Source organism: Salvelinus alpinus, chromosome 33 (genome assembly GCF_045679555.1).
Source record: "Salvelinus alpinus chromosome 33, SLU_Salpinus.1, whole genome shotgun sequence".
Classification (NCBI taxonomy): Eukaryota; Metazoa; Chordata; class Actinopteri; order Salmoniformes; family Salmonidae; genus Salvelinus; species Salvelinus alpinus.
Genome location: NC_092118.1, coordinates 27083729 through 27097697, shown reverse-complemented (window position 1 = coordinate 27097697; position 13969 = coordinate 27083729). Strand labels below are relative to the sequence as shown.

The 13969-nt window shown below is 46.0% G+C and overlaps 1 protein-coding gene across 8 annotated transcripts in view; it reads left to right on the top strand.

Annotated features, from left to right (window-relative positions):
* Positions 1 to 13946, top strand: part of LOC139562966 (chromodomain-helicase-DNA-binding protein 9-like) — a 142317-nt gene extending 128371 nt beyond the window's left edge. For 6 of the 8 annotated variants that reach the window (XM_071381172.1, XM_071381170.1, XM_071381171.1 and 3 more), the window contains 14 exons: positions 226 to 343; positions 704 to 761; positions 942 to 990; positions 1820 to 2078; positions 2249 to 2454; positions 2743 to 3651; positions 3813 to 3979; positions 4194 to 4463; positions 5390 to 5576; positions 5827 to 5975; positions 6308 to 6541; positions 6827 to 6976; positions 7194 to 7298; positions 7738 to 13946. In XM_071381172.1, the coding sequence (XP_071237273.1) occupies positions 226 to 343; positions 704 to 761; positions 942 to 990; positions 1820 to 2078; positions 2249 to 2454; positions 2743 to 3651; positions 3813 to 3979; positions 4194 to 4463; positions 5390 to 5576; positions 5827 to 5975; positions 6308 to 6541; positions 6827 to 6976; positions 7194 to 7298; positions 7738 to 8739 (3863 nt within the window). In that variant the 3' untranslated portion in view covers positions 8740 to 13946. The remainder of the gene's footprint in view (positions 1 to 225; positions 344 to 703; positions 762 to 941; positions 991 to 1819; positions 2079 to 2248; positions 2455 to 2742; positions 3652 to 3812; positions 3980 to 4193; positions 4464 to 5389; positions 5577 to 5826; positions 5976 to 6307; positions 6542 to 6826; positions 6977 to 7193; positions 7299 to 7737) is intronic. The other 2 variants (XM_071381175.1, XM_071381174.1) reach the window with 2 other exon arrangements.
* The last annotated feature ends 23 nt before the right edge of the window (positions 13947 to 13969 follow it).

Genomic DNA, 13969 nt, shown 5'->3' with positions numbered 1-13969 from the left:
AATCAGATACGGTATAGTATGTACAATTCTGAGTTAGTGTCATGTGGAAAATGCACTGTAGGTGTTTTCATGTTCCTCCATGGGGATGTAGTTTACACTGGATGACAGCTGTCACACTCACCTTTGGGGGAAAGTGGCCATCTGTATGTTTGTTTTTTTATCTCTTCAAGTTTCCAAGTTCTAAGCTCTGTTTGCTTACCTCTCCACTGTGGTCCACTCATACAGGTTATGAGAAGTACAACACGGTGCGTGCAGACCCTGCCTTCTGCTTCCTAGAGCGAGTGGGCCGGCCAGACGAGAAGGCCATCGCTGCTGAACAGAGAGCCAATGACTTCATGGATGGGTAGGTAACATTACACATCATGGCTGACTGACTGATTGACTGAGTCAGCTAGTTAGCTTGTCAGTCTCCTCCACTGAGTCAGACAGGGCTTAGACACACAATGACACACTTAAAAAGTTTCAGTTGTAACACTTTTTATAACCAGTCATAAGCTATGATAGAAAAGAAAGAAACTAGAAACTGATATTATTGTAAAAACCTTTTCTGAAGTGAATCTGAGTCCGTGTTTAGTTCAGAGCTGTTAGGAGCTGCCTGCAAGTTCCCCTGTCTGTTACCTTGTGTGGCCCTTGCTGACTGACTGAATAACTGGCTGACTTACTGGCTGGCTGACTGACTGACGGTTGTTATCTGTGTTTGCAGGGACGTGGATGACCCAGAATACAAGCCTGCCCCAGCCTTGCTGAAGGACGATATGGAGGTGAGGCCACAACGAAGGGGGGCAGAACAGAGCCAGCACAGCAACAGATAAGGCTGCTGTACACACTGACTGGCATGTGTATTCTCTGCCCTGTAGAGACTAGACAATACAGGTTGTTTTGAGTGTTATTGTGTCCAGTACTGTGTCCAGTGTTTGAACACACACTTCTCTCCTCCATAGGATGACGCCTCCTCTCCTGGAGACCTGGTTGTCACAGACAACCCTGGAGGTCAGTTACATCTTTCTATTCAAGTCTCTTTCTACTCAGCTTTTGTACTATCACAACCAATACACATCATATTACAATATCTACTACAAGTCACTACTACCAGTCACTACTACTATTACAAATACTACTACTACAAGGCACTACTACTACTACCAGTCACTGCTACCGCTACTACTACTACTACCAGTCACTGCTACTACTACCAGTCACCACTACTACTACTAATACTACTACTACTACTACCAGTCACTGCTACCGCTACTACTACTACTACTACTACTACTACTACTACTACTACTACGAGTCGCCACTACTACTAATACTACTACTACTACTACCAGTCACTGCTACTGCTACTACTACTACTACTACTACTACTACTACTACTACTACTACCAGTCACCACCAGTACTACTACTACCAGTCACTGCTAAACTACTACTACTACTACCAGTCACCACCAGTACTACTACTACCGATCACTGCTACTACTACTACCAGTCACCACCAGTACTACTACTGCCAGTCACTGCTACTGCTACTACTACTACTACTACTACCAGTCACCACCAGTACTACTACTACCAGTCACTGCTCCTGCTACTACTACTACTACTACTACTACCAGTCACCACCAGTACTACTACTACCAGTCACTACTATTACAACAACTACTACTACTGCTACCAGTCACTACTATTACAAACAGTCACTACTACTAGTGCTACTACTGCTGAAACTACTACAACTTCTTCCACTACTATAAAACAACTTAAAAAGCGTTCTCCCCGGTTAAACAATGTGTGTGTTGTGTATGTGTGCTCTGCAGAGGGTGCTCCAGTGATGATGGAGGGGTTAGGTGGAGGAGGAGATGCAGCCTACTGGCCCTCCTCCTCAGTACTAACAGCCAGACTGAGACGTCTGATCACAGCCTCTCAGCGCTACACCAAGTCCAGACAGATCCTCCACATCCACCAGACCCAGACGCAGCACACCACCCAGGTCACGCCCTCACTGTGCCCCCTGCCACCCACCCTCAACGACACTATCAACCCAAAGATGGCCGCCAAGATAGAACGCCAGCAGAGGTGAGTGAAGCTGCAAGGCCTGGACAGAATCTTAAAATTAGCCACGGTCTATAACTTATACCACTGTCTCCTTCTCTCTTCCGCTTTCTCTCCTCCCTCTCTCTGTGTATATCTCTATCTCTACCCCTATTTTTCTTTCTCTCTGTTTCTCTCTCCCTCCCTCTCCCCAGATGGACGAGGCGAGAGGAAGCTGATTTCTACCGTGTGGTGTCTACCTTTGGTGTGGTGTTTGACCCAGACCTGGGCCGTTTCGACTGGACCAAGTTCAGAGCCATGGCTCGGCTGCACAAGAAGACAGACGAGAGTCTGCAGAAGTACCTGTGGGCCTTCACTGCCATGTGCAGGAGAGTGTGTCGCCTGCCACCCAGAGAAGGAGGTGAGAGAGATACTGTTCATCTGTGCTGTGCCACCTGTAGAAAGGGTGTGGAAGTCAATATACTTATAAGCTGTATACTGTGTTGTTTATTAGAGGAGTTGTGTGCTTACTAATAATACCTGCTGATAATGTGCTACAGTATGTCAAGGTTAATGATTTCAGGAAATGCTGGGGAAACAAGCAAGTGATAAGGTTAACGATCAATGGAAAGTTAAACAGCGAGTGGAATGAGTTCACAGATGTATGAATTATGCAGGACAACCTTATTCTCTCTCTCCCTCTCTCTAGACACAGCGGTGGACCCCTCTCTGTCCATTCAGCCCATCACAGAGGAGCGTGCATCTCGTACCCTCTACAGAGTAGAGCTGCTACGCCAGGTCAGGGAACAGGTACTGCGCCACCCCTCGCTCTATGAGCGCCTGCCCCTGTGCCAGCTGGGCTCGGACCTGCCCGTGTGGTGGGAGACCGGTACCCACGACCGAGATCTCCTAATCGGGGCCGCCAAGCACGGCGTCAGCCGCACAGACTACCACATCCTCCGAGACCCAGAGCTCTGCTTCATGGCTGCCCAGCGCAACTACAGCCAGAATAAAGGAGTCCAACAGCCATCCCAGACCCCTACTCCGCTCCTGAACCCCCAGTACCAGGCTAGTAGAGACCCAGCCTTGGCAGAGTGCCCTGTGCCTGCCCCAGCCCAGAGGGAGAGGGATGACATCCTGGGGGCAGTGCCCAAAGAAGAACCTCCCTCGGAGGGGGAGGAGCGCATGGAGAGAGGGGGTCAGGTGGAGGGGGAGAGGTGGAGTCCCCAGCCTGCCCCTCTCACCCCTACAGGGATAGAGGAGAAGCCTGACCTGGGGGTGGTGAAAGGAGAGAACGAGAGCCACATGGTGGCGGCACGGACCAAGCCACTCACACCCAACTCAGCCGCCAGGAAAGAGAAGAAAGCCAATAAAAGAAGTCGAAGAGAGGCCAGACGAGCCGCCTCTGCAGCATCAGACTCCGACTCGGACGGCTCCTCCTCCAGCTCTTCATCACGATCTTCTTCATCATCGTCATCGTCGTCCTCTTCCTCCTCACGCTCCGGATCCAGCTCCTCTTCATCTTCATCCTGCTCATCAGGCTCCTCATCTTCCTCTTCCTCATCTTCATCTTCATCTGTTGACAGTGAGAGTGAGGGAGAGGAAGGAAAGACCAAGGGTGAGTGCTGCTATTATTCTTTTGGTTCTTGCAGTGAAAGACTTTTACAGTACCGTTGAGGCAATCAATGTTGTAATTTTACCAAGGTAGTTAGGCTGTCTGAAGTTGTGTTGTATACTTTGAGGTTTTCTAAAGTAGAGTTATATTGCATGTTCTTCCAGTCCCGACAGTGGCCATCGTGAAGGGATTTGACGAAGACAGTGTGGCGTCTCTCAGCACCACTCAGGATGAGATGCAGGACAGTCACGTGACAGAGAACGGCAGCAACAACTCCCACCACCACCCCTTCCAGGGAGGATACATGCTGGCTGCATCCTACTGGCCCAAGGTAAACACACACACCAAACCTCTTTGTGTTTCAGTTCTAGCCTGAGTTAGTTTCCTGAGAATCCCAACCATGTTGAAACAGCCCTTAGGAGGGTGCTGTTCACGATAATCCAGTTTTATTTCATCCTTCCACCAGACGATATAGTCCAGGCAAAAGCCAATCAGCATCCAGGATCCAAACAACTTGTTTTATAATGTCCCCTGTCCCCCTGTAGGACCGTGTGATGATCAACCGTCTGGACAGTATCTGCCAAGCAGTGCTGAAGGGGAAGTGGCCGGGGGCCCGGCGGTCGTACGAGGCAGGAGGGGCCGTAGCCTCCTTCTACACCACCAAGCTGCTGGACAATGCAGCTGCGGCCAACAACAGCAGCAACCTCTGCTCAGCTTCCGCCTCGGCCTCAGAGGACCCCTCTGCCTCCCCTCAGGGTTCAAAGGTGAAGAAGCATGTTGCAGGAGAAAAGGAGTTCTCAGTGAAAATGAATGAAGTATGTTGATTTCCGTTACTCCCCTCTCGTAGGACCCCACACCACTCCAAAGCCTAATTGTGGTGTTTCAGCATGTTTTGTTGGGGATTTTGATTTTGTTGTTTTGGCTGCTGCCTACAATACTGATTTGTTTAATAGTAATACCCTCTTTAATTTCTACCCACTCTATGTGGATTGGGATCTGGGCTGTAATTACATTTTTACATAAATCAGTCATTCATGGATGGGAAGCTAATAAGAAGCTTAGTGTGGAGAGACACTGGGATTTGAGAGGGTTGATCTGATTGAGATGGGGCTGGCTCGCTATTGTGGGGGATTGTGATGGGGCTCTAGTACTGTGGGTGTTCTGTCTCTAATGGGGCTGATAGCAGCTGGGCTATTAACCATGCAGGCCTGCTTCCTGCTTGCTTTAATACTACAGTAGCTAGCTATGAGCCTACATTGCCATAGCAACAGAGGGAGGAGCATTTGTGTCAAATATTCAATAAAAATGGCCACTGACTGCTGCTACAGGGTTGCTGGGGCTTTCCTGACCGGTTTGGCTGGAATCTTGACCTTAATAAGGGATATGCTGAAAGCTGGAGCCTTCCCTGTGACATAGTCCTTCAGTAAACTCCTGACATTGCATAGACAACTTCCCCTATATGCTTCTAGCTGCTACAGTATATGCTGTGTCCCTACCCATAACTATCCCTACTTCCAACTTCCAAAAATACAGAATGCTCTTAGAGCGAAGCCTTACAAGCCAACAAAGTATTGTGCCAATGCAGTGAAAATCAAAACAAGCACTTAGACCAATCAAAACAAGCACTCCCTTTTTCTGTTATGTTTTGGTTATTTTTTTTTCTGTAGAAGGGGCTCCAATGCCATCAGACAGTGTGACCTCGTGTTTCTGTGTAATTGACTGACAGTCTCTCTCTCTGCAGCAGGAGGGGGGTTTGAAGCTGACCTTCCAGAAGCAGGGGCCCGGCCAGCCCCTGAAGAGGCCCCTGGAGCCTGAGGAGGGGCCCCTGAGCCAGCAGCAGTACCTTACAAGGCTCCATGAGCTCCAGAGTGCCTCAGACACCAGTCTGGCTGACTTCACCAAGCCCCAGGCTGCCAGCTTCCCACAGGGTACATACAGACTAGGGCTGACCACAAAGTCCTGTTTTTACAGCAATGTATTGTTAGTTTATACAATTGAAAGTTCATACCTGATACCCTTCATGAGAAATCTCAAAGCTAAACTGTGTGCTTTTTATTTGGTATCACTAGATGGCAGCAAAGATACATTTCCCCATATGTTGTACATTCATGATTGTGATGGTGTGTACTGCTTTAGTCTTCTGTTTTAATCTGGGACATGTTGTTTGTGTGTTTCCAGCCTCTACAGGTCTGGCGGGTCAGATGAAGCTGAACGGAGGTATGGACGGCCAGCCAGTGGTCAAGAGGAGGAGAGGAAGGAGGAAGAATGTGGAGGGGATGGACCTGCTCTTTATGAACAGGAACAGAGGACCAGCCGTGCCTGAAAGCGTAAGATCTTAATGTACTTTTCTCTCTTCTCTTTGGGGCTCTACGTCTTCCCTGTCAATCATCTCACTCCTATCTTGCTATCTTAGGTCCTTCAACATTTAGTCCTTAAACACTGGGTACTGAGAAGCTACATGTGATTGCATGGTTTTAAGAGATATTTAAAGTTTGAAGAGTATGCCTAAATGTGTTTACCTAGCAATTGAAAATAAAATATAGGATGTACTGTGTGTACTGAAGTATAGGAGGCCGTATGAGGGGTATGCTAGCATGCCTATACAAACACTAGCCACTTGATATTCACTGATGGGATGATGTCTACCCTGCATCTCCAGGTGCCCCCGGCGTGGGGTGGTATGGGTCAGGCTGGCACTGGGCTGTCTATTGCCTCAGGGCAGGGTAACCCCCTAGGGGGCCAGGGCCCTATGGACACAGAGAGCAGGGTCTCTGTCATCAACCTGAAAGATGGGACCCGTCTGGCCGGAGACGATGCCCCCAGGAGGAGGGAGCTGGAGCTGTGGCTAAAAGAACACCCAGGCTTTGTGGCCGACACAGGGGCCTTCATCCCTGTGAGTCCCTCCCTTCCTCTTCCTCACCCTCTGATTCTCCATTCCTCTATCCCTAACCCAGGGTTTATTAAGGGCTGTGAATATACTGTACAACTACAATAGACATCCGTCAGGGTTATGGGCAATTCCATTCAGTCAGTTCATGACAATAACAGAAATTCCATTTGCAATTTGAATCAAAATGCAATTGACCTCAACCATGATTTTCATTGACAGTAGATATTGTTTTGTATGTAGTCCTGTAGTTGAACCTCTGTATCCCTGACCCTCCCATCTCCTCCTCAGGGAGTGAATAAGAGGCAGCTGGAGCAGTTCCAGCAGGATGGTAGACCCAAGCAGAAGAGGCATCGCTGCAGAAACCCCAACAAGATCGATGTCAACAGTCTGACAGGAGAGGAGAGGGTCCAGATCATCAACAGGAGAAATGCACGCAAGGTGAGGCGGCAGTAGACTTGTGTGTGTGTGTGTGTGTGTGTGTGTGTGTGTGTGTGTGTGTGTGTGTGTGTGTGTGTGTGTGTGTGTGTGTGTGTGTGTGTGTGTGTGTGTGTGTGTGTGTGTGTGTGTGTGTGTGTGTGTGTGTGTGTGTGTGTGTGTGTGTGTGTGTTGTATAACTTCTACTTTGTCTCATGTTGTCCTCCTGTCCTCTCCCCAGGTTGGTGGGGCCTTCGCCCCCCCTCTAAAGGACCTGTGTCGGTTTCTTCAGGAGAACCCAGAGTATGGGGTTCCACCAGAGTGGGCCGACGTCGTCAAGCAGTCGGTAAGTCTGATAGCCTTTACCTCCTTCATATGCTGTAGAACACCCCACAAGTCTACTTGACGTGTATAAAAGAGTAATAATAGAACTACATGTATCTAGCTTGGCTAGTTGTCAGTGCAGTAACTGTGGTTTAGTTAAGCAATAAGGCCCGATGAGCTGTGGTATATGGCCGATATACCATGGCTAAGGGCTGTTCTTATGCACAACGCAATATGGTTTGCCATATACCACAAACCCCTGAGGTGCCTTATTGCTATTATAAACTGGTTACCAACGGAATTAGAGCAGTAGAAAGAAATGTTTTGTCATACCCATGGTATACGGTCTGACATACCACGGGTGTCTGCCAATCAGCATTCGGGGCCGGAACTACCCAGTTTCTAACTGTGGTTATCTAATGAAGTTGTTGATTAGAGTGCTAACCCTGTCTGTCCTTCAGGGCTACCTCCCAGAGAGCATGTTTGACCGGATCCTGACAGGACCCATCGTACCAGAGGAGGTGAGTCGGCGTGGACGGAGGCCCAAGAGCGCCCTGGCCAAGGCTGCAGCTACAGCCAACCAGGGGGCCCCATCCCTGGGCCTCAACCCCATGCTGGCCAACGGCCTCCTCTCTGGCATGGATCTATCTAGTCTACAGGCCTTCCAGCAGAATCTCCAAAGTCTCCAGTCACTGCAGCTCACTGCCGGCCTTATGGGCCTGCCCACTGATGCTAACAACCTGGCCGCCATGTTTCCCATGATGCTCTCTGGTATGGCTGGGCTTCCCAACCTCCTTAGCATGGGGGGTCTGCTGGGGAAGCCCCCACAGGACACCACGGGGGGAGCTGAGCAGAGGAAGAGGAAGAAGGGTAGCAGAGAAGGAGGAGGAGGGGAGCCCTCGTCTGCCTCCTCCAAAGCCCCCTCCTCCCACTCCCACGGCCTCTCCCACACCTCGGACACCAAAGGTGAAAGGACAGAAGGTCAAAGCAGGGACGGGGACGGCCACATCCCCAGTGTCCATTCCCCCTCCAGTTCCTCTGCCACCACCTCCAACACCACCCCACTAAGTGCTTCTGCTGCCCAGGCAGCCTCCAGTCACCCTCTGTCTCTTAACCCCTTGTTACTCTCCAGTATGCTTTACCCAGGGATGCTTCTCACTCCAGGCCTTAACCTTCCTGTGTCCACCACACAGCCGCCACACAGTGACTCAAAGAGTGACCACAAACCCCACAAGCCCACTAAGACCTCTAAGACCGCCCCCTCAAAACCTCTGTCGCCAAGGAGAACACCAGAGTGTCAGGAAGAGGAGAGTCTTGGTGACAAGAGGGAGGAGTCAGGGGAACACAAGGAGGAGAACAGTGGTCCAGAAGGCTCGGGGAAGGCGGATTCATCTTCTTCATCAGAGTCTGGGAGCTCTTCTTCATCATCTGATGGGTCATCAGACTCCAGCGATGAAGACTGAGCCTAATGAATATATAAATATATTTATGTATCTATTAGAAATGTACACACATACAGTACCAGCCAAAAGTTTGGACATACCTACTCATTCAAGGGTTTTTATTTATTTTTACTATTTTCTGCATTGTAGAATAATAGTGAAGACATCAAACCTATGAAATAACACATAGGGAATCATGTAGTAACCAAAAAATTGCCTTGATGACAGCTTTGCACACTCTTGGCATTCTCTCAACCAGTTTCTCCTGGAATGCTTTTCCAACAGTCTTGAAGGAGTTGTTGGCTGCTTTTCCTTCACTCTGTGGTCCAACTCATCCCAAACCATCTCAATTGGGTTGAGGTCGGGTGGTTGTGGAGGCCAGGTCATCTGATGCAGCACTCCATCACTCTCCTTGGTCAAATAACCCATACACAGCCAGGAGGTGTATTTTGGGTCATGGTCCTGTTGAAAAACAAATAATAGTCCCACTAAGCGCAAACCAGATGTGATAGAGGATCGCTGTAGAATGCTGTGGTAGCCATGCTGGTTAAGTATGCCTTGAATTCTAAATAAAACACAGACAGTGTCACCAGCAAAGCACCCCCATACCATCACACCACCTCCTCCATGCTTCACAGTGGGAACCACACATGCAGAGATTATCTCATCAGACCAAAGGACAGATTTCCACCGGTCTAATAGCCATTGCTCGTGTTTCTTGGCCCAAGCAAGTCTCTTCTTCTTACTGGTGTCCTTTAGTAGTGGTTTCTTTGCAGCAATTCGACCATGAAGGCCTGATTAAGTCTCTTCTGAACAATTGATGTTGAGATGTGTCTGAATGAAGCATTCATTTGGGCTCTAATCTGAGGTGCAGTTAACTCTAATGAACGTATCCTCTGCAGCAGAGGTAACTCTGTTTCTTCCTTTCCTGTGGCGGTCCTCATGAGAGCCAGCTTCATCATATTGCTTAATGGTTTTTGCCACTGCACTTAAAGAAACTTTCAAAGTTCTTGAAAATGTCCATATTGACTGACCTTCATGTCTTAGAGTAATGATGGACTGTCATTTGTCTTTGCTCATTTGAGCTGTTCCACCCCTACAATGTCACAACACAACTGTTTGGCTCGAACGAATTAAGAAAGAAAGAAATTCCAAAAATTAACTTTTACCAAGGCACACCTGTTAATTGAAATGCATTCCAGGTGACTACCTCATGAAGCTGGTTGTTGACAGAATGCCAAGAGTATGCAAAGCTGTCATCAAGGCAAAGGGTGGCTACTTCGAAGAATCTCAAATATAAAATATATTTTGATTTGTTTAACAATTTTTTGGTTACTACATGATTCCATATGTGTTATTTCATAGTTTTGATGTCTTCACTATTATTCTACAATGTAGAAAATAGTAAAAATATAGAAAAACCCTGGAATGAGTAGGTGCGTCCAATCATTTGACTAGTACTGTATATATTACACATATATATGGATTTCCCTGCACTTACATTGTGATTTATTTTCATGTAAATACAGAAAACGAACTAAAATGTTGTGTAATAAAGACTACAAAAGTGAAAAGAGAAGAACCATGACCTACGAGAAACTGAAATGAACTTTCAGTGTTTGTTCAAAAAGGTACAATCTTGTTTTGAGAGACATTTTGCATGTCAAACTTTAGTAGATTTCTGAACTTTGTGAACTTGTATTAGGCCTACACACATTGATGTACAATTGCAACAGACTGAGAAAAAGAAATCAAAATGGCATTATTGTAATTATTATGTTGGGATTTAATTTGATTAAAAAAGAGGAAATAAATATAGGCTCTCTGCTGAGCTGTACTCTTAATATATTTTGTAGTGGGAGTAAAAGACCTTGAATATTTAGCTTTCCTTTGTAAGTACTGTTACAGGTTTTCTTCTTGACACTTACAGTATACTTTGCGGATCATACGTTTGGAAAAGTCAGCAATAACTCGGGCAGCTAATGAATGTGACTGAAGCTGTAGATCCCTCATCAGCCATGTTTCTCACACAAGGGAGAGGTGTTCAGTCTCTGTTCCAATGTCCACACTAACACAGTTATTCCAATGAAGAAATGTATTGGACATTCATTCTAAGTAGTATGCTAGTGTGCATTTTGGAATGTAGTCTCCCCTGCCTGTCTCGCACAACCAACACACATGGTTCTTTAGTTTCCCATATTACACTCGCTAGCACATAACCAGTTGGGTCTTCTCCCCTGAGGACTGAAAGGACAGCAAACTGACAGGCTGCGCCAAATGCTGCTCTCGCTGGGACAGAAAAGACACAATTCCACCCCGGTGTTTTTGACTGCATCGTTACCTCAGCGGAGTATAGAAGGGATTGAGTACACTGCAAATACATCCCGTTGTGTGTGTATTGGCAAGGCTGGCTCACTCGTCCCCACTGGAATGTGTGTTCTTCATGGCATACTCTTGAGAGCTTCCACTCGCTTAGTCTCTTCCAGCGCCTTGAGTCTGCGAGAGAGACTACCACTCACTGTGTTCTGGCTGTGTGTGTTTGTTTGCGTGGGCGTTTCTTTACATTTTGGCTGAGTCAGTGTGTTCTTCAGGCCCTGTACTGATTGTGTCCCATGCGGTGCAGCATCAATTGGGCCATTGTGTATGGTGGTGTGTATTGGGGAGGCTAGAGCATTGGGATCTACAACCAAAAGTGAAGTCACATAAACAGTGACTGCTGGTATAGTCGACATCGTATAATCAACACCCCTTGAGTCATCTTTAATACTTTAAAAGCCCATCAGTATCTGTGTTCTACTCGTAGTGCCGCCTTCTGCTATCGAGTGAGCTGAAGAATCTCCAATGAGCTCTGACTGTGGGTGATGTCTGTAGTCTTCCATTCTGAACACAGTGTGTCCCTGTTGTGTTGAATTACCTTGCTATCATAAACTAGTAATGAAGTAGCTACACCGTATGTGTATTGAGGGATCACAGGGGTTTTGTATTGTCTCTGATATAATTGTAGATTACTGAGTCATCAAAATTATTTTCTTAATTGACTGTAGAAAAGCATAGTTTATACATCGATTGCAGTGATTCTGAATAGTATTGGGTTGGCTATGGTAGGTTAAGTTTAGGCTTGAGTAAGACTGAATATCCAGACCTTCCTTTAGAACTGAGCTGCTTTGCTGACTATGATCTCTCTGTTTCATGGGATTTGGATGCTTTTAAGTGTTAATTTCTAGCCTGGAATCGAAACTGATATGCTGTTTCATCACTAAACACATTGTTCAGTCTGGTTTCACCAGGCTAGTTAATTTCTCCATATGTCTTACTGATCAATCCACTGATGAGTTGATCTGCAGACAGACTGATGCTGATGTAGAAGTGTCCTTACGCTCGCTGTACCTCTGTGTATTTCACACCCTCACTTTCTCACTCAACTTCCAGTCAGTATCTGATGTGATTTAATAGATAGATGTTTTATGTTCCTTATTTTCTATGGCTCAATGGCGGTGTATTTATTCATTACCATATGACATGGCTCATCTGTGCTCATCCTCGTGGTAACCAAGGGAGACACTGAGACTGGAATTCAGTATACCCTAAGTACCTGTTGTAATTATGTTTAGTGGAACAGTGCTTTCCGGATTGATACAGCACCGTGTAGGTGAACTGTCGGTACACATTGGACTGCTAGGCAGGCACACATTTGGAAATGATATTGAAGAGGAATGGGACGTTTTATTTTACATGGTGACAATGAAACGTCACAACAGGTTACATCTGTGGTAGAGACATTCATGTAGTCTCTTTCAGCCTGCATGTAGCTGTTCACTGAGCCTATATTGAACCCATTCATCAACGTATACAAGCCCACCAGACAGACAGCCCTGCCCAGTTGTCTAAACCAAGACTGATGAAGACACTCCACTCACTGAAATAACATTAACTTTTTCCCATTCACCTATGATGTCCTTTACCATGGTTTCTGTGTGTAAACTCAGAGACAGCCAGGTTGTTACTCGTCCTGAAAGTCAACCTAAATAGATTTAACATTGTCAGTTTGCCACTTTAGTTTCAGCTGGTTCCGACCACTAGGTCTCACAAGCCTAGTGAATTCAATAGAACAACCTTCAACTGTCATTTTGTTACACTTCATACCTAGTCGATCCCTAAAACGACCAGTGCACTTTGGCAGAAGCCCAGCCTTTGCTGCTTCCAGGTTACAATATTGACCCAAATATGATTGTTTTAGCAGGCTTTATTTTCAGACCCAACAGGCAGACAAGGATTCATTCCTACTAGTGTGACAAGAAGCCTGCTGAATTTGCTATAGGCAGACCGATAGCTCTGTTTAAGTTTAAATGTTAGTACTGAGGGGAGAGCTGTATTTGACTAAAGATGGAACAATATATATATTTTTTTATTATGTATTATGATTAGATATTTCTGGTAGTTTGTTATAGGTCTCCCTATGTCACATACATCTACAGTGCTGAACTGACTGATTAGAAGCAGTCATAGACTCGCCTCACTGGCACAATGAAATGACCAATATGCAACAGACAGAGACTAATAAAACACACACTACTACACGTTAATTAGAATTTTCTTTTTGGGTAAAGTAGTTGCTGAAATGACGAAAATAGATTATTGGCATTATATTGTTTGTTTCAAGCTTGATAATATCCTAAAGTCAATAAGTCTGTTCTGGTTTTTGTTTGGTTGTTTCTTGGACAGTTGCAAAATTTGCAAGTTGTGGTCTGTGTAGTTGAATAATACGTTATGTACTGGGGAGGACAAGTTGTGGTCTGTGTAGTCGAATAATACGTTATGTAATGGGGAGGACAAGTTGTGGTCTGTGTAGTTGAATAATACCTTATGTAATGGGGAGGACAAGTTGTGGTCTGTGTAGTTGAATAATACGTTATGTAGTGGGGAGGACAAGTTGTGGTCTGTGTAGTCGAATAATACGTTATGTAATGGGGAGGACAAGTTGTGGTCTGTGTAGTTGAATAATACGTTATGTAATGGGGAGGACAAGTTGTGGTCTGTGTAGTTGAATAATACGTTATGTAGTGGGGAGGACAAGTTGTGGTCTGTGTAGTTGAATAATACGTTATGTAGTGGGGAGGACAAGCATCTTAAAAAGTAATTTGTAATTTATTGGATTACTTTCTATGAAGTTATATAGAGGGAATTGAAGTTTAATTATTTTTATTAAACATATTCTGACTATCAATGAAGACTGTCTTACTCTATTCTTTCA